This window comes from Danio rerio, chromosome 16, assembly GCF_052040795.2.
Source record: "Danio rerio strain M-AB ecotype USA chromosome 16, GRCz13ab, whole genome shotgun sequence".
NCBI classification, from domain to species: Eukaryota; Metazoa; Chordata; class Actinopteri; order Cypriniformes; family Danionidae; genus Danio; species Danio rerio.
In genome coordinates this window covers 45,585,959-45,607,500 of record NC_141036.1, presented here as the reverse complement: position 1 = coordinate 45,607,500, position 21,542 = coordinate 45,585,959, and the positions used below count along the sequence as shown (strand labels likewise).

Below are 21,542 nucleotides of genomic sequence, written 5' to 3'. Positions count from 1 at the left end.
CACCAATTGACAGAAATAGAGAAAAACCTTAGGAGAAACCTGGGGGGGGGGGAGGCATTTTTACTCAGTCAAGTCTAGTGGCAGGCCAGATTGTGACCTTTGTAATGCCAGAGTTCCTGCATCACACGCAGCCTGACATCACATCCTTCATTTTTCAGCAGGCATGTCAGATCTGTAGCCACCCTCCATTAGTCCCCAGTGGGCGCATGTACAGTACATGACAGCAATTTTCTCCAGCATCAATAAATCAATATGGGCTCTATGTGCATGGCTCTTCAGTTACTACAAGGCATGCTTTCATTCCTATTCGAGTTGCAAAGAAATGGCTCACGTGTATAAATTCCTGTTCATTCATTGCATCGAGCTGGATACAGAACCAACTCTCCTCAACCTTTGATAAATTACATACTTTAGCTGAAAATATTCTCACAAGACATCCACCATTGACCTTCAACAAGTAAACAGGCAGACAAACAACTGAAACGCAGCCTTGAACGGCTTTCTAGATACCAATATTCTTGAAAAGAGCTGTCTGAGTTGTACCTCACTGCCTTTTTCAAGATCAAATAAATATGCTTTAATTCAGTTCCAGTGATTCCAGAGAAGCATTAAGAGCATTTCAGATGATCCAACCTTAAAATGCTGATCAGTTTTGATTTCTAGCAATGTTACTTTACTATTTTCACAATACACAAAGTAACTATGTGTGCACGTAATACTAATGTTTTCGGAAACAATTAATTGAGAATAATCACAATAAGTACATCCTTCACATTTCTTTAAAGTAAAACAACAGAATGTGGTTAGGGTCCTGGGAGACATAACACTACGGGGGTGTTGGCAGGTATGGGTTTCATTATCTTAGAAAGCCACGACTAAAAACGAAACTAATATCCTATTAATATCATCTTTGATAGCAAGGGGGCCCCCTGGTGGTTTGGAGGAGCAGTAAATTGAGTACTTTCCATTTAGGATATGAGGAATTGGGGTAGTTCGATATTCACTTATTATCAAAGCCTTAGGTTTTATTGTAGATTGTTAGGCTGTTGAAAGATGACAGTGCCTGAATAAAGCATCCAGTATCTTACTTCTTGAAATCCAACACAAGAAGAGCTCTAAAAATGTCCTGGCGGATGCTCTGTCTAGAGCCTTTTACTCTAGAGCAGTGGTTCTCAAACTGTGGTACGTGTACCATTAGTGGTACGTGTGCATCCTTCTAGTGGTACGTGGAGGAATCAAATATGCCATATGTACATTCTATATATATTTTAAATGTATCAATAAATATTTATAAATGCATATGATGACATATAGCATATATTTCTAGGTGTTGATAAATAGGCTACTATTTAATCTTAATACTTTACATGAGTACAGGAGTTTTTTTTTTTTTAAATAAAATTAACCATTTGTAATCATTTTTAACTTTTAAAAGCAATTTTAGGCAACTTTTTTAAGTTTTATAAGTATGAATAGTTTTTAAAACAGAGCATGTTTGTAAGAAAGACCATAAAATCACCATGTGTTTCTTAACCACATATATGTTTGTGTACTGCAAACGGGATTTGTGTGTGACTCATCATATCAGAAAGGCTTGAATAAACTCCACAACAAATACATGAAATATACTTACTAGGTATTTTTGACTAATGAGCTGCATCTCAGCTTCATTTGTGTTTGTCTCTATCTCTGACTGCTGTTTATCTGAAGTAATACAGCTGAAGCAGACATGCTGCCAAGTAGTGGGCGGGGAGAAGCAGCTCATTTGCATTTTAAGCCACAGCCTACAAAAACAGCTAAATTGAACTCAGGCACCGAAATGGGCAGATTCTGGAGGCTATAACAAATTATCTGGTGGATATTTTGAGCTGAAACAGACACATTCTGGAGACACCAAAGGCTTATCTTACATCTTGTAAAATGGGTAAAATAGGTGTCCTTTAAGATAAATTAAAGCAAGTTTATTTCAATTGGAACAGCTGAGACTGGGACATTTTTGTCTGAGATTAATCTTAAGCCTTGTCCAAGAAACCAATATAAATTTTTAGGACAAAAAAATCTAAGAATGTACGATTTTCAGCAGAAACTCATCACTGGCCTGAAAAAGACGTGTGACATTTCTGTTTCTGTTGACATATGATCAACATATGAATCATGATTAGCTCAGACCCTTGTGTTTGTTCAGAGTTAATTGTGGCTCTCTATAATAATGCCTGACATTTACGACCAACTCCCAAAACATTTTGTGGAAACGTGCTGCCCTCTGAGGCGTAAAAGTGCATCTCCCTTCCCTTTACAGATAAAACTTCCTGTCTGGCTTGATACAGAAGCCGCTGTGGATGGCTCTGTAAATAACTTCACCCAGCGGCTTTACCGACATTCGCTAGTGCGAGAACACTTCAACTGTCTGAGGCTCTGCCAACATTAACATAGAATAATCTGGGCCCAAATACAGTTAGCGGAAACTGGCCAGCCCAACAGGAAGAAGGGGAAGAGGAGTTGCCTTACCCTGCGGAAGCCCTGTTGACTCTTCTGGCAGCCCGACTGTGTCTGCTAAAAATGCTGTAGGTCATGGAACAGCATTTGTTAATGTGACACAGTGTTGAAGAGGCTATTTTGAAACTGAAGCCTTCAAAGCTACTCAATTTATAGCACTTCGTCTGGTTAAGCAGGTAGCTTAGTTGAAAAAATATCAATACAGCTAACAATATTGAAGCCATTTAAATTCTATTGTACAGCGCAACAAAAAGGGGTGGGATTAAACAAGATAATTACACATTTTAAAAAAGACCAATATTTAAAATTTGAAATTTGCAACACAGTGAACTGCGAAACTTGTCGCACGAGCTTGCGTTTCTGGTCTGATGCATTTGGGTGCGTATGAATGGAAGTCTATGGGGAGAAAAGCGCAGTGTGACCGTCCCTATCTGGCCTCCTCGAGAATGATGAACTATCATGGTCAGTGAATCCTATTATGACTAGTTATTTGTATCTTGCCTGTTTCCAGTTCATCTCAAGTGTCTGCCAGTGTCTCTCCTCATTCCTAGTGTGATTCCCTCCTGGTTGTGTGTATCTCTGGTCTTCATCCATCCCCTGGTCCATAGCTCATCTACGCCAGAAAGATTAATTACCTTTTAACACCATTCCTGTTCATAATCTCTAATAAACTGTCATTCATACTCAGTTCATAAGCATAATTCACCATACACAATTATTTCCATGCTAAATAAATAATTGAACAGATAAAACATTTTAATAATGAGACTTCAGCTCACAGTATCAAAATAATGGCTTTATATGTTCATTAATTACAGGAATTACCCCTAAAAAGTAAAGCTGATTTTGACAGAATTTGAAATATCCATGAATATTAATTAGCTCATTTGCATACTAAATAAATAATTGAAAAGAAAAAAAAACATTTTAATATTAATAAAGGGGTTCTACTCAACACAGTATCAAAATAATGACTTTATATGTTCATTAACCACAGGAATTACCCCTAAAAAGCAAAGCTTATTTTGACCATATTTGGAACTGTTGTGAACATTGAGTTCATTTCTGTGCAAAATAAATGAAACGATAAAACATTTTAATAATGGGGCTTTTCCTCAACACAGTATCAAAATAATGGCTTTACTTGCTCATTTATAATCACAGAAATTACTTCAAAAATATAAAGCTCATTTTGACCATATTTGGAATGGTTGTGAATATGAATAAGTTATGTTTTGTCACTTAGGAGTTGGAGTGCCTGCTATCTGTTTCTATCTCTCTCAAACAGACAGTGTGATATAATCTGAATTACAATAATGCAAAATAATAATAAAAAAAAGTTAAAAAGTTAAAAAGCTCAGTTCAGTGTGATTTAATCATTACTGAGAGTTCAAACACTGAAGAGCAAATTCATCGATGCGTAGCTCTACCAATCCTGAACCATGCAAGGCAGTGGCGACAGCGGAGAGGGAAAAAAAACTTCACCTGATGGGAGTGAAGAAAAAAAACCTTGAGAGAACCAGACTCAGTTGGGCACGACCATTTTAATTTCTCCGCTGGCCAAAAGTCTTGTGCAGAGCTTCAGTTGCCGTGGTGAGGCTGGAAGATGGCCTCAGCGAAGACTCGTCTGTCCCAGGAGCGTCGCTGGAATCAGTCTCATGTTCTCCACTCCCCATGACCATCAGCGCAGCAGCAGCTTAGGATACAGCCTGGTCCCGGATATGTAATCCTTGGGATCATCTCGTCGCTGGTCTTGGATCCAATCAGTGACTCCGCATAATCTGAGAACCTCGGGATGAGTATCCCCAGGTGAAAATAGAGAATAAAGAGAATAATTAGCGTAGCTGCTGTTAATATTGTATATAAACAAGATGCAGAAGCCTGTGTGGAACCCGCTAGGTGATGCATTGAGTGTATGCTTTACTAAACAGATAGGTCTTTAATCTAGTTTTGAACTGGGAGAGTGTGTCTGAGCCTCGGACGTTATCAGGAAGGCTTTTCCAGAGTGTAGGAGCCATGAAAGAGAAGGCTCGACCTCCTTTACTTGATTTTGCTTTTCTAGGTACTACCAGAAGCCCTCAGTTTTGAGATCTTTTGAGATCTTAGTCAAAGCAAGGATGAAGAATTGGCATGGATGGAGGGGACATGTATCTACCAGTATCCACCAATTACTGAAATGTCCCTACCAATAATTTAATCGACTTCAAAATAAAGTAATGCTCCATCAACTCTTAACCTACATGTGTACTAAGTCAAGTTCACTACTAGTTCACCATAATACTATTAACCGAAGCAGAGCAATTCCTTAAAATTCAGTTTTGATTTCGGCCTCTATGATTATGAAAAACAATAATCGGGATAAAACAGTTAAATTGATCACACATCCCTCTAAATTTCTCTACATTCATACCTCCCCAAAGCCCGACAGCAGTAAAGTCATGTAAATTAACTTTGCAGCATTATTAAGTACTTTAATCATGTTTTTAAAATGTTTATAAATTGTCAAGTTTTTTTTTGCACTGGTCAATGCATGCGCTCTATAAGATATATGTCCCCACCAATGTCAAAAGCGAATCTAGCCCCTGAGTCAAAGTCCACGATATATAATTTCCATGTACTGAACTCTTATTATTAACTATGCCTATAGTAATTTGTAACAATTGCATTGCATAAGAAACAAAAAAGTACACAATTTTAATATTCGTCCACCATTTTTAGATGCAACAGTTCAAACAAACCGATTCATTGAATCACCAAACCCGAGTCACAACTTTCAACAACTGTGCATTCAACACCCTTCCTTTAAAACCTTTTGAGGACGACTCTGCAGATTCATTGACAGTGGATAGAGCGTGCGTGTCTGTCCATTTGACTGCTCATACTTCAAAATAATGATCATGTTTATGTCTCAATGTGCTCGCAGCTCGTTCCATTTATAACGCACAAATTAGTCAGGGTGGATGAGGAGTGGCTGTGGCAAAGTGCTGACTAATGCGGCAAGCAGCCCGTCCAAACTCTCTGAGTGACTGTACGACCTTGTTGTCGGTCAGGAAGAGACCCCTCCAGCGCACCGGCAGACAGGTGATCTGTCAGCCCCCGTGCCGGTGTAGCAAAGCCAGGCAGAGCTAGCGAGAGGCAAGACACTGGAGGACACGCTCTCACACGCGTGCTCCTCGCTGCGGTTTAATCTATCACACAAGGACAGCGCTCCTCTAATTCATCATGTGTTTTATTTTGCACGGCGCTTAAATCTCTCCAGTTCGCGGCGGGAAGCAAGAGGAGAAACTGAACTGCTTAACAAGTGAAAAATGGGCGATCATCCTGCGGCAGGTCTTGGGTTTTAATCTGAGCCTGGTGCATGGTGGAAGCAGCTCAAGTTTGACTCCAGGTTGAACTTTCAGATTAATCCACAAAAGCCGTATATTATTTAAATGTGTGAAAAGGATTTTAGGGGACCGAACGTGAAACATTACTCTTAATGATGTCCCGAAATGCGGTTACATTATTTATCCCTGCAGTGGAGCTGTCGGTTCAAATTTATCGGAAAAAAAACTTCAACAAAAGGCAGTAGGGGCAAATGTGCCTTCTCTGCTGGGAGTTTGATCTGCGAATTTGGAACCGAATATGGTGGACAAGAAGACGCAGCGTGTCTGTGTTGCTCAGGATTGCATCAGATGCTTTGATGCTTGTGTCATGTGTTTTCATATCAATTCAGATCGCAATATAAAAGGGAACATCACCTCCATTTGCAAACATTATTTAGATCAGCAGACTAATGTGTTGCGTTCAGGTTTGCCTTGTTCTGTCTCGCTGCATAGGTAATCATTATTAGTGATTTGGATCATTTCCCCCACAAGCTCCAATTAGGTCCAATGCTATTGCTGTTAATTTAGGTTATTTTAATTTTCAAAAATCTGGCATAAATCACAAATATGACCTCTTTGCATGGCATTCATTCAGATAAGAAAAAAAATCTTAGGATAATGTGGCCCAACAGCAGTGGTGGAAAACGTACAAAAAAAATCAAATTCGAGTAAAAGTATCATTACTTGCCTAAAAATGTAGTGCAAGTAGAGTAAAAGTATCTGTTGTAAATATTACTCAAAGTATGAGTAATATTAGGATTAGAAATTTCAAAGATACTCAAGAGTATTGAGCATTTCGCTTTAAAAAGCTAATTTGTGGATGTGTGTAAGCGTAACATTCTGTAGTGCATTTAGTTATTGTCCAGCAGGCACACAACTTTATAAGATGTTAATATTGCGTTAGACTTAGGTTGTGACATCAGGTGACTAAAATACAATGTCTAGCCAGCGTCTAAGGACAAGTTTTTTTTAATGTCCAATAATGACATCAAATGACTTTGATATTTGGTCTATTTTAGGTTGTTAGAAAGTGCCAAAATCCAACATCGAGCCAACATCGTAAACCAACATCACATTGACGTCAAATACTGACATTTATTCATTAGGTATGGCAACCAAAATCCAAGTCTGATGGACGTCATAGTGGTAATGTCCACACAATGTCAATCTGTAACATAATTAGGCATTGACATTTTGTTGGTTTTAGGTTGTACGTTGGACATTGACGTTGGCCTGACGCTGAGATCTGACGTCAACCTGATTTTCATTTACAACCAAAACGCAACGTCCCCATGACTTTATGGCACAACGTCAATCTGACGTCAAGTTGACGTTTTGTCCCTGCTGTGTGCCTGAGTGTTTAAGGCCATTTCAGTCATCATACAGTAAACGTAAGTCATCTTCTCATCAGTGACTTGCATCTAAACATACTCTGATTCAGTGTGTGTAAAGATTTTGGATATCTTCTTGGACACTTTTGAATGCTTCCCAACAGTTTGCTGCAATTATAAATCACACGTGTCTTGAGGTAGTTCATTATGATGCAATTTACCTCCTTTGTGCGATTGGACAGGTTTTTCTAATCCCCCATTTTTCTAATCCCCATAGACAAGAAAAAAAAAGTAGTGACTGCAGGTTGAAGGAAAGTAGTGGAGTAAAAGTACCAGTACTGCACTAAAAATTTACTCACGGGAAAGGAAAAGTACACACTATTAAAACTACAAACTAAATTTCAATTCCTTAGAAAAACTACTCAATTACTGTAATTTTAGTATTTGTAATTAGTTACTTTACTTCACTGCCCAGTCATATTAGCACTTTTCATGTAGTCTTTGGATGAATAAAAGTTAAAATATCTATTGTCATCAACTTATCAAATTCTGTTAAGCGAAAACAAATATACTTTTACAAGAAATGGGCATAGAAGTCTACAAGGCAGAAATGTGCAAAAAGGACTACAAAAAAGTGCCATTTACTGTAGGTTTGATCTTAAAAGTGACCGTGTAGATCAGAGATGCCCAAAGTAGGGCACGCAGGCCAAAGTTGGCCCATTGTAACCTTTGATTTGGTCCACCATCCCATCTAAGTGAGGATGGAGAGAGTTGGGGAGAATGCCTTTAACAGAGATCATCGTTTATAATTCGATGTAACCTTTTTTTGTTTGTTTGTTTGTTTTATTGCTGAGCTAACAAAAAAACAAACAAACTGAAAATAAATATTGTAAATTAATATACATTTTTAACATGTAAATACTGTCACTTGATGGGAAGAGGACTAAGAAGAAGAAATCAGCGAGCAAATCAGGGCAAAAGATGGTGTAACTCCATTCTGCTAATAAACTGAAAGAAGTTTATTATAAAATAAAATGTAATTTTTTTAGTTATTTTAAATATTATTAATTAAATAAATAAACAAATTACACATGCCAACCATATTTACCTTTAGCCCACTAACCTTAATGAAGTTTTTTGTCCTTCATTATAAGAAAACGTTTGAACATCCCTGGTGTAGATGCTATATAAAGGACCAAATATAGACTACAGTTAAAGGGAAACATGTTGTAAATGATGCTACTTTTCTTGCAGAGGCTGAATATCTTGTTTCATGAGACAATAATTAAATTTTGCCTACAGTATAAATGTATTTTGACCATTGGCTTGCATTTTAAGATTGATTGAGGACCATGTGCTCATCTAAATATATTGTCCTTCTGAAAATAAAACATATATGCGCATCTTAAATGGCCAGAGCATGAGTCCATTAATAGTAATTTTTCAGGTAAACAATCCATCTAACTTCTGTTCTCACTATCATATGGCTCTAGTTCACACTCATTTCCATTACACTAAAGAAAAAAAAACAAGATCTAGTTGAGTTAGGATACTCTGGAAATTTTCAAAGACAGTCAGCCAGGTTTTGGAAAGACATGTAATTGAATAAACGATGACAGAATTTTCTTTTTTGGCTGAACTGTTTCTGTAATAGCCCTTTAGAAGGTCTTTGAACAAAAGTTAAAGTACTCAGCGAGAAAAGCAATGAGTCACTAACAAGTCTCCAATGCCACGATAAACAGCTTACACGGCCCAAGATCAGCATGGCTGAGGTGGCAGGTGTGGGCCATCAAACAACTTTTGGCTGAGAGGACTGCGCGGTGCCAGGATCACACGTCCAACACACAGCGGGAGCTTCGAGAGGAGCCCAGCAAGATTCACGGCTTCTACGCTCAACTCTCTCACATTCAGACTGTTCTGGGTAGTTTAATTAACACCTTTTCTTGCTAAAATGAGCTCGGGCCAAAGTGTTCCCCAACACTGGAGGAGAGGACAGGACGGCTGGGCCTCCGGGTGAGGCCACCCTCTCTGCGTTTGATGAATGAGCTGCTTGACAGCAGGACTTTTTTTGGGCCCCTCTTCGGTCTGGCTGCCAGCATCCTCCCCCAGCCCGCTTCCTTTGAATTCTGATTTATACATCTGGTCCACTCCTTCCTGTGTGAGCAACCAGACCAGAGGAACCGCAGACGCACTGTATCAGCCGCAATTGCGATGCAAAACCCAGCACCCTGCTTAACTCTGCCCGATTTTCAACCATCCCTCATGTAATGGATCCTGACAGGGCTCCATTCTCATGTTCATCATGACATGATTGAATTGGCAGAGCTAAACTAGCATGTAAATGGCGACTACGGTTCCTGAGCCATGATAGAGCAATTGTATAGTCGCTCCGAGGGACGGCAGAGACTCCCATGACATTCATTGTGCTTGACATTCCTGACATGCACCTAAATCTCTCTCTACTTCCTTTTATCTCTTCATCCTTCTCCTGTCAGTACATCTTTCCATCCGTTCATCACTCTTTTCGCATTTCTCCTAAACCGGCTTTTTTGCCTTCAGGATGGTTCTGAGCGAGTCGAGTTAAATATCCCTTCCGCTGTTAAAAATCTCCTCATACCTAATCCTTTCCTTGGGAAATAAAAAAGATTTTCATGCACTTCTTTGTTCTTTGTGGTTTTTTACATCTATCCTTTAGTCCTAAGTTTAGATGTTGAGCTTTAAAGTGCGTGTCAGGGTTGTTTTTAAAAAGTTAGAGCTAGCAAAATAGCTATTGTTGGATGGCGCACAAAATAAGACACAATGAATCCTACTGTACACTGGGACTGCATTGATGAGGGCTGCAAATTATAAGACTGACTCAGGATGAACATACAAATTAGATGAGGATTTCTCCGAGTCATTTCAGAAATATGCTTTGTTGATTTTGTTTTTTAGCAACTGGGGAGTACTGTGCCTCAGAGGTAAAGAGTGCCTTATTACCTGCTGCATAGCTACTCATTTGCTTAGTTTCAATACCTTGTGAGCTGCCTACAAAGGTAGCATTTTAAGGCACCAGAGGCAAGTGAAGGCTGCTGAAATTATGCTTAATTATGTTCCATTCTAAAGCAGTTTTGACCAAAGTCTAAGTTTTGTTTAAAGGTTCCATGGAATTAAAAAAAAAGTCTGTTAGTTTTAAGGACATATATTGACCTGATTTTAAAATGTGGAAGTGTACTCGTTTTTTTTGCGATTGTTTTAGAACTTCAGATTCAGTTGCTTATACTGTAGGAGAAGCGACTAGGAATATTAAATAGCAGAAAATGGTCAAACTACATGCTCTACAAACAAATGTGTTCATGACTATACTTACAAAGCAGAATAGTATAAGAAGAAAATATCAGTTTGCAACATCAAGCAGCATAAAAAAAAGCTGTTTTTAACGTCTAAAACTAAATGGAAGTGAATTAGATCGGAAGTTTCGACCCATAAAGATTCAAATGGCTGCACCCACTCATACACGAGGAATAAGGTAAATATGGTGTGCACGAAAACTGTGACAAAATTAACATTTAGGAGATATAAAACTGATATAAACATGTAAACCTTGCAGTTTGTCACTTCTAAATGCATCAGTGTTTTTTCACATCACGTCATACTTCAGTTTCTCATTAAAGCTTGACCCGTCAAATGCTCTCTAGTATCTAACATGCCCTGCCACCCTCAAGACACTTCTTATTTGCTTTTCATTTGATGCGCTTGAGCTTAATCACTCTCACTGGCAGAGCAGTGATTAAAATGAAAAACTATTGGCTGCTTTTTAAAAAGGGGAAGTGCTACTCTACGTCTCACCCTCTCTTTATTTTTCAGTTGAGATTATGTCAAACATTAAATAAAAATGCACATTTTTAAGCACTTCACGAGACCTTCAATTCTCACCTGGTATTAAATCGCAAGTGGACAATGTTAAATACAGAAAATGTTTTGGGCATGTCCAGTTTGACCATGTCCAGAGGTTGTTGAAAAGCATTTGATTACATTGTGTTCATGTTTCTGTGGTCAAATACGTTTTGAAACCACATACGCTCTGCACACTAACCTGTCGTGATCTTTATGGGACATATTGTGAAAAAGCAAACCAAAATGAGTTTGTGTTGTACTACAATACAAAATATAATGAAAAGCAAAATTTCCGCATCAGTTTTATTAATAATAATCCAAATTTAACTTCATACTTGCTCATAAGAGACTTACGTGCCATACTACATACATACATAGGCTGATTTATACTTCTGCGTCAAGTGCATGCATATGTCTGGTGCAGACTTCACACAGTCGCATAGCCCTAGTCGTGGCTGATGCAGACGCTGATGCAGACGCTGATGCGCACCTCTCAAAAAATGTAACCATCAACTCTAAAATTCTCAACTCTAAAAACTTGACTGTCAAAGTTTCAAGTTACTAGAACTTCTATGTTTTGACTCATTCTCTATTGTAAAAGTCCTATAGAAATAAAAATGAACTGAATTAAACAACGACACAGCACAACCTCTGTAATTGATCAGCTTGGTAGTGGTAACGAATCTGGGCGGTGCTGAGAGCTGCGAGAAAGATGAAGCGAGTGTTTACAAATGTCGAGTCCTGTAAAGGAGCTCCAGATGGAAACTTTTGTTTTGTGTTTACCTTATGAATAAAGTTTTGCCGCCCGCCAGTTTCTGCATCTGAATAAATGAGTTTTAGCTACTTGTACATTAAGGTAGTGTCCAATGCAATGCAAGCACGCAAAAGTATGCACAACTACATGCAAGGCATGTGCCGCAGGTCATAGGGATCACTCGAATCAGAAGTATAAATCAGCCTTAAGCCCTTCTGAGAAAGTGATGTAGAGCATAATGAAATAAGAGGGTCTCAGCAAAATCCCAACAAGTGGACACAGGAGACGCATTTGAACATGTTGATACCATGTGGAAACAGTAATGTGTCTCAGCTGACCACTTCTGATTGGATCACTGAAAATGCATGTTGATACCATGTGGAAACAGGAGGTTCCATTTAATGTATTTTTGAATTTTTCTTAATTTGTGTATGTTTTTGTGTTCATTACAATAAGCTTAGTACACTACATTTAAACCACTGAAATCAAGTGCGAGATCTTTACAGCGATTTGTACGCTATAAAATAGTAATTAGTTGAGTCTATTATTTTTGTAGACTTTGTCATAGACATTATGTCAATCTGGTGTGTAATAAATGAAGTTAATTTGAGTTTATTTAATCCTCCTCTGCTGAGATGTAGAGTGATTCATTAATGTTCTGTTGGGATTTAAGGGGTTTCTGCTTGATGAGGTTACCATTGGCCTGAATAGCAGAGCCACAGAAGCAATCAGTAAGTATTCGCTTTCAAAATATTTTACAAGGAACATAAACAAGCCTTTTGGGAAATTAAGATTTAGGAATTCTTTTGAGTTCAGTGTACCTAAATATTTACTGTAAATTAAGTACTCAAAAAAAAAAAGACATTTGCTGTTTGTTTAAACTACTTATTTTAAATGAGCTGAAATAACATAATACTTAAGTTTTGTTTTTGAAGACAAATCATTATTTATGTTCAATCCACTGAAATTTGTAAAAACTAATAAATCACTTAATTCATTTATGTTGCCCCAACACAAATCCATTGTGTGGAGCCCAGCATTGTGTGTAGTCATTGTTACTATTTTTTTCTGGATTTTTCAAACCAGAAATTTTTAAAAAGTCACCCAATTTCATTTTATAATGTGTAACATATGGAGTTCTTGCATACTGTATTTAGAACTTTTGCAAACTTTATTTGGTTCCATGATAATTTTGCTATCTTAAAGTGTGGTCACATCAAATTTTGCACTCAAAAACTGACTTTTACTGCTTGTTCAAACTAATTATTTAAAATAAGTTTAAACAACACAGTTTTTAAGTTTTGTTGGGGGACAACTTAATTGTTTTATGTTCAATCAACTTCAATTTATAAAATGATTGAGTTAACTATATCGATTTGTGTTGGGACAACCTGAAGGAATTGTGTGAAACCCAGCATTTTTTACAGTGTGTAATCAAAAAATGTTATCTACATCTAAAAATTATCTACATTTACATTTATTAATTTAGCTCACACTTTTATCCAAATGATAAACATTTCTACAAATGGGAATAAAGGAAGTAAAAAATAGCATGTCAAATCATCAGAGATCTTCAATAGATGTTGTGACAAGTCTAGGATTAAGATCCACACTCAATAATTAAGCAACAATTTCACAACAAGCATCGCTTTCAAAAGCAGCAGCTTTCTCGTGGCTTAAACACAGCAACTTACATGATCTCATTCATTCATTTTCTTTTCGGCTTAGTCACTTTATTGATCAAGGGTCGCCATAGCCAACTTATCCAGCATATGTTTTATGCATCGGGTGCGCTTCCAGCCACATCCTATCACTGGGAAACATCCATACACACTCCTTTACACTCGAACACGGCCAATTAAGCTTATTCAATTCACCCGGAGGAAACCCATGTAAACACGAGGAAAACCTGCAAACTTCAAACAGAAATGGCAACTCACCCAGCTGAGGCTCGAACCAGCGACCTTCTTGCTGTGAGGCGACAGCACTACCTACTGCGCCATCGCATCGCCTATTTCAAAGTGTCTTCTTGCCTAAATAAAAGGAAAGCACAGAACAGACTCACATTTAAAAGCAAGTGGCGGCCCCTGGTGATTCGGTGGTATTAGGAGGACGTTTATTGCCACCCTTCAGAGAAAGACTGAAATGTAAAGTACAGGAGAATCCTGGGAAAAATGGGAGGGTTGACAGGTATTCTCAGAGGACGGTCGTATTCTCCATGCTGTAGACCTACAGACCTCTGCAGTTGTAGCAGGTTGCCACCTCGAGCAACATGTAGCTACAAAGTCTGGTAACACTTTACAATAAGGTTCATTAGTTAATGCATTTACTAACATGAACTAATCATGAACAACACATGTACAGCATTTATTAATCATAATTGAACATTTACTAATGCATTATTAACATCCAAGTCCATGCTTGTTAACATTAGTTAATGCACCATGAGTTAACATGAACTAACAATGAACTACTGTATTTTCATTAACTAATGTTAACTAACATGAACAAATAGAGTAGTAAATATATTGTTCATTGTTTGTTCATGTTAGTAAATGCATTAATTAACATTAACTAATAAACCTTATTGTAAAGTGTGACCCAAAGTCTTTGCTAGCGTGAATGAGGCATTACGCTCATCTAAAATGGGAGGCCATCTTAGACCAGTAGGCTTGAAATTTTATCAGAGGTAATACAGCATAGCTTGGATACATCACGCAACAACATCTGACATATGATAATTACCCCTATTATTATTATTTTGTAGGTTTACAAGGCACAATAATACGTTGGACCGACAATAAGTGTCTGGTAGTAGTGCAGTACATGTTTTTTTGTTTTTAATCTCAGCTGTAGTGGTTTATATCACAAACACAGTTTTAATCAAAGTTTGACATTTTATGAGCCTTTTGAAGCTGATGTCAGCCTGCTGGTTTTGGCATTTACAAAAGCTCACAAAAGTTACTTTTTTTTTACTAGGGCACAAAACGACTCATAAAATGTATACGCAAAAGAAATGATGCAACAATGCTTCACCTGAAAATGACGCTAATATACTTAATAATTATTTCAACATATACCACGTCTTAACACGATAGCTGTAAGGCATTTTTTTCCCTGCCACTTCAAAGAAAGCGAAACCTTCTGGGGAAAGTTGGAAACATTTGGGGCAGAAAATAGAGATGTAAACAGATCAGTGCATATCTGCAGCAAGAAAAAAAAAAATCAGCCTAACCTTCTTTACACATTTCTGCCTGCTTCTCATCACAGATCCAGAGGAAAATGAGAATCCTCAGGCTTGGAACATGAAAGACATCAGTGCTGAGATTTTCTCCCCAGAGGTTTGGTCACACCAGTGTTTTTGAGATGGAAATGAGACCGGAAGCAGCTCTGATTGTGTACTTCATCAAAAGTGTGCCGCTAGTGTCTTCATCAAAAGGACAACTGTTTAGCTAAGGCAGAAATAAAGTAGTTATGAATAGTTCGCCCAAAAATGAAAATTCTGTCATCATTTACTCACCCTCATCTTATCGCAAACACATCTGTGGAACATAAAAGATGATATACTTGAAGAACCAAACAGTTTACAGTTCATACAACATCAATTTTTGGCATTTAAGACAGAACTTTAAGACAGTAGTCACACAAAAAAAATTGAAACTTTTAGGGCCCTATCAGACACCCGGCGCAGTGTGGCGCAAGACACGGCGGAATAGTCTTTTGGTAGTTTTAGCTTTTAGAGCAATAGGCAAATATCTTTACATATGAAAAAATTTAAATATTAAGGATATATATAGGATATAATAAGAATAGATATAGGATATAAATATAAAGCATTAAAATATTACAAAACATATTTTTTTCTAGCCTACATAAATATGAAAAATCTCTGCTTTTATGTCTCCTTCATCTTTTTTTCCCGTCCGTAAATTAGCAAAAATGCGTTCTGACACGCCCTGAAAGCGTTTGCGCCCTGCGTTTTGCGCTCTGCCCATGGACCGTCAAAATAGAGCCCTTACAGTGAGTGACAGTTCAAAATGACCACTACTGCCACATATGATGCTCCCGCAGGACAGAGGGATTAGTAAAATGCAACATTGGGGCACAAAGGGACAGGATGCGACAGGACAGAAATACACAGTAGCTGTAAATACCTTGCTACTTGTAAATGAAGATGAAATAAGAAACAAAGTTATAAAAATTATAATTAATTCAAAAACTTATTAAATTGTTATCAAGCTTTATTATCATTGTAAACTTAAGTGCAATGAGGATTCATTTTGGAAAATGAAACTAAAGAAATAAAAGATGACTAAAATGAAAGAAGGAAAAATACATACATACAAAGGGTTTCTAATTATAACATTTTTATTATTATTAACTTATTATTTATTTATTTATATTATTTCTGATAAGGGTTTTCAATTAAATCCTTGAAAAAAAACTTGAAAAACATTCGTAATATTTTTTGCTTTAAACCAGCAGGTTTTGTCATGTGACCACAAACAAAAGTACTGTTCATGTGCTTTTAGTTAAGTATTTCTAAGGTGAGTTTGATCACAGTATTGCCCGACATTTAAAGCCATACTGAAAGCACAAGCAGATAGCTTATCTCCTTATTGAAAATAAAATAACTAGCAATAGCATAGACTATAATTGTATGTATTTATTATAGTTTAGTCCAAAGTACAACTCTACATTGGTTGTAATTAAAATAAAAATCCAGGTAATTTAATTAAAACATGGTCTATAAAAATAACATTTTACATTAGAGTCAATGTATTTTTTTTCCTTGGGTAGAATACATATTTAATTAACATTAAAATACATGTTTCAATTTTAACCAAGAAAAATTTTAATTTAAGGGGTTCAGAATCACTGTGAATACGTACCACTGTCAACATATCTGGAGAGCGTGAATTATGTAGCCAGAGGTATGTCTGGCTATATTTTATCTTTAAAGAAACTCAATCAGGCGGTGTGATGCCACGCTTTTGTTCCATTTTTTGCACTACCAGCTGATCGCTTGCCTACATGTGGATGCCTATTCCGGTGTTACCAGTTTGCCCAGTAGCTCGCAGGCTAACTACTAGCTAAGCAGGCGTACCTCCAGTTACCCATTTCGCTGTCACCAGAAAAGTATGTATCCGCCATAAGCTTGGGTTGAAGATTATAATTTGATCTAAAGTCAAAATATATACAGTTTTCTACTTTATACTACATTTAAAAATACACTTAGTCTCTCTATATATTAAACAATACTTTTACTTTGTGTGAATGTAATGTTTTTCTTAACCACGATAAATATGTTTTAATTAGATTAAATAAAATGCTATTTATATATTTATTTTTTATCTTTGAACCAAAGTTAATTTATTACAGTAGTTTTTTTTTTTTTTAAGTTGGTTCAAACTGTAATTTTTTTAGGTGCGTTCATCATTTGCATTTTACATTTACACAACTTTATACTATGCACAAGATTATGAGACACCAATTCTGTGAAAATCTGAAGCAAATGTGAAAAAAAAAGAGATCTGAATGACAGAAATGAGGACAAAAAATATGGAAACTTATACTAATCTATATATAGATTGGAGTGAAAGAGTTGGAAGGAAAGCGTGCGTGGGAAGAGAATGTTACATATTGTAAGGCAAAATGAAACTTGTGCTGAGTATGTATTTTCCATCCATCTCCACCTCAACCTGAAACTTTGTTCTATCACTTTTGAGAACTGTGGTTTCTCCTCAAACCCAAAGTGTGTTCTGTGGACTTGACAACACAGCAACTCAGCCAGTAACCGCTCACACTGACGCTTCAATTCCCACAGCTCTCACTGTACAAAAAAAGAGAAAAAGTCAGTCATCTATACAGAAGGTAAGAAGCAAAAGCAAAAGCTAAGAATGTATTACCTAAAAGCCTGTTACCTGGTTAAATTAGGTATATATGATCAAATAATGTGCTATTTTTTCATGTTAAATGCACGTTTACATATCACATTGTAATAGTTGATAACAATAATTGATTGACTTTTATTGTTAATAATATTAATGATATTAATAGAATGCACATTATACATTCATTTAGTTTCTCTTCAGCTTAGTCCCTTTAATAATCAGGGGTTCGCCACAGTGGAATGAACCACCAACTTATCCAGCATATTTTTTATGTAACAGATGCCCTTCAAGCTGCAACCCATCACTGGGAAACACCCATACACTCTAATTCACACACATACGCTACAGACAATTTAGCTCACCCAATCCACCTATAGCGCATGTCTTTGGACTTGTACTTATTTTTTGGCTTATTTTCTTGAAAGTGTATGCATGAATTGTGAGTTCAAGAGCTGCCAGTGGAGTTAACAAAATAACTTTTACTGAAATACAAGATAGTTTTACTTACCCCTAAAGGCAGATATGTCTTGCTGTAAGCATAGACTCACTTCATTTTGATACACTTTTATAAAGACATAATATCTTATAAAGTAAACATGTCTTCATTTATAAAGGTGTAGATGTATTTGGTCACACTTTATTTTTAGGTACTATTCTGGCTATTAATAAATCATTAACTACGACTTTTGCCACAATAAACTTGTAATAGTGCTTAGTAATAAAAGGGTAATATGTGGGTTTAGGTATTGGGTGGGATTAGGGATGTAGAATAAGATCATACACAACATGTACGATAGAAGTACTAACAAACAGCCAATATGTTTTATTTATTTATTTATTAATAGGCAGGTAATAAGTTACTATTATATAAGTTGATACCTAAACTAAAGTGTTAGTGATATTTTTACAGGAAAATTTATTTGACAAAATATTAAGTCATATTTTTTTGGCACTGTACAGTACAATTTTATAAAAGATTTTATGTTTTTGTAAGTAACAATGTCACTAAAGATGAAAAGCAACTCATTCACATTTTCCCTGGATTTAATTTTTTAGGTACATGCTTAGAGTAAAATGTTCATTAGTGTTTTGTTTTAAAACAGGTCGTAAAAATAAGAATACAATTTAGTGCATTTCTTACCATTTTACATACATTGTATCCACATACATATTTTTCTCCAATATTTAACAGGACACCATGAAATACTTGAAATGAAACGTTTGTCATTTCCTGCAAATAAACAATACAAATGACAATATTCATGTTTAAAATTTTGAAGACGTTAGTCTATAAGTAGTTTACTGACCTTATTTTTCACTTAAAAATGGACACAACTATTGGAATCTTTTTGGCTCAAGACTTCCAGTCTCGTTCACTCTTAGCCATAAAAATAGCTTGATATGCTTGATTTTCCAAACTGATGTTTTGTAATTATATTATTTAATATATGTTATATTAGTTTTTATATATAATCATGGACACATTTTTTTGTAGTTTGACTGTTTTCTGACATTTCTGACAAGTTCTATAAGTTTTCTATAAAAAAACTAAAAAAAAAAAAATCACACTTCTGCATTGCAGAATAAAGTAAAAAAAATACTATTGAAAACACATTTCTAAAATGAAAAAATGAATTCAAAAATGAATTTCTTATATTTTCCCAGAGCTGTATACTACATTTATATGTAGTTCTGTTTTTTTTTCTTTTTTTTTTCTTTAAATATTTCCCAAATTATGTTTAACAAAGTAAGGAATTTTTTAACAGTATTTCCTGTGAAAGCGGTTTTAAGGTCAATATTATTAGCTTCCTTAAGCAAAATTTTTAAATATTTAGCAATATTTTTATTTAGTCTACAGAGCAAACCATAATTATACAAGATGTGCATGATTACCTTAACTTGCCTAATTAACCAAGTTAAGCCTTTAAATTGCACTTTAAGCTGAATACTACAATCTTGAAGAATATTTTGTAAAATATTATATACTGTCATCTTGGCAAAGATAAAATAAATTTGTTATTAGAAATGAGTTATTAAAACTATTAAGTTTAGAAATCTATTTTTCTGTTTTACCTCCTAGGGCTTAGCGGCTACATTGGTGGATCGCAAATTTTAGCTCTTAAGTGGCTATTTAAAATACTTTGAATGTTTTATATTTTGTTACAGACATATAGTGTCATCCTGCAACTGTTTTGCAGCATATGAAATGTCCCACACACAATTTTTAACTGTCCAAAATGGGAAATAAATGTTGTTTTACTCTTTGACAGTCAAAACATGTTCAAAAATATGTATGTGATATTATGCACATAGTTATTTACAATCTTATTTCCATTAAACAGAAATTGGTGAATAAAAATACATGGAGGCTAATAATTCAGCAAAGCTAACTGTATAATTAAGCTATTTTAAAACATATATTTAACAAGATTGATTTTACAGTGTAAAGTTTGGTCCCACTTTATATTAAGTGTCCCTAACTACTATGTACTTACATCAAAAAATAAATACAATGTACTTACTGTGTTTATAATGTATTTGAGAACACTTGTGATGCTTTTGAGTTGGGATAGAGGTTGGGTTATGGACAGGTTTGGTGGTATGGGTAGGTTTAAGGGTGGGTTAAGGTGTAAGGGATGGTCAACAGTGTATTTACAAATGTAATTACAAAAGTTAATTACAGATGTAATTACATACATGTATTTAATCAAGCATAAGTACACAGTAAATACTTGTATTTACACAATAAGTACATTGTAACAAACTATTAATTCCTATGTAAGTACATATTAGTTAAGGCCACTTAATATAAAGTGGGACCTAAAGTTTTCCTTTAAAAGAAAGTAACTGTTTACAGGTGAAAACACGAGTTTCATTCCCAGTCCAGTTTTCATTGGCGGACGGGCCGAGCTGCAATGTGCGACACATGTTTAATGAGAAAGATAAGGATTAAGACATTGATGAAATAGATAGTGCCATTCTCCGCCCTGCAGTGCAAACATGAAGGGAAGTGGGTGAATTACGACACACCATGTCTGCCTGCAGTGCTTTTGTAATTACAGTGGAAGTCACCATATTTCTTACCATTAATATGGCATGAAAGTCCCTAGGGGAGCTGTCAAATTCACACAAAACAAAGCATCATGGGTAGGTGGCGCTGATGATAATCTCAAACCTTTCTTCTCAAACTGGAAAATGGATTCTGGAAGAAAAAAGCAGCTCTGAAAAGCAAGCTACAACAGTAACTTATGACGAGATATGTGTCGCAGCGGTTATTGAACCTATAAAATAATGTTGACGTGCCCTTTAAAGCATCAGCAATATTATTTACATGTAAATTGACGATGAAATTGTTTTCAGGATGGGTGTTATTTTATACATCTCCGCAACCATGCTGAGTCAGAGAACAGCGAGTGCTTGAGCAGGAGCCGTGGATTATGTAAACCAGACAATTTAATGTTATTGCAGGACAAGGATGTTTAAGTTCATGGCATCCCTTACAGGAGCAGCTCGTTCCCCCGTTCCCTGATCTCCTGCACTCTGGAGTCTCTCCTGTCATTAAACTCACCAAGTGGAAAAACAGAAACCATCACGGCAAAGAGCTTTTCGCAGCTGCTTCCAGGGAGACAATCCTCTAAACGGCCATCTTCCTAATATAACACCTGATAGAACAACTGTGCAAGGAACACATCATTAGGACATACAATTGATGGCAGAGTCTCAGTTACAATCTAATAACTGTAGGTTTTGCTCATCTGCCAACTGATTATAAAAAAAAGTAAGCGCTTTATATTCTAATAAAGAAATGTTTTACAGAGAGAGACTG

The 21,542-nt window shown here is 36.2% G+C and overlaps 2 protein-coding genes across 6 annotated transcripts in view; both read right to left on the bottom strand.

The window, feature by feature from the left end:
* Positions 1 to 4,535, bottom strand: part of LOC147840375 (uncharacterized) — a 69,435-nt gene extending 64,900 nt beyond the window's left edge. Inside the window, exon 1 of one of the 2 annotated variants that reach the window (XR_015511951.1) lies at positions 2,998 to 4,535. The gene's annotated coding sequence lies outside the window, so the exon portion shown is untranslated. The remainder of the gene's footprint in view (positions 1 to 2,997) is intronic. The other variant, XM_087287864.1, reaches the window with a different exon arrangement.
* A 5,882-nt stretch (positions 4,536 to 10,417) lies between these two features.
* LOC147833450 (uncharacterized) overlaps positions 10,418 to 21,542 on the bottom strand; it is an 85,586-nt gene continuing 74,461 nt past the window's right edge. For 2 of the 4 annotated variants that reach the window (XR_015511947.1, XM_087287863.1), the window contains 3 exons: positions 15,343 to 15,364; positions 15,058 to 15,274; positions 10,418 to 13,855 (listed from right to left, as the gene is read on the bottom strand). Coding sequence is in view for 1 of the 4 variants with exons in the window: in XM_087287863.1 (XP_087143989.1) it covers positions 15,170 to 15,274; positions 15,343 to 15,364 (127 nt within the window). In the remaining 3 variants the exon portion in view is untranslated. Of the gene's footprint in view, positions 13,856 to 15,057; positions 15,275 to 15,342; positions 15,365 to 17,385; positions 17,656 to 20,800; positions 20,919 to 21,542 lie in introns of those variants that run through there. The other 2 variants (XR_015511944.1, XR_015511945.1) reach the window with 2 other exon arrangements.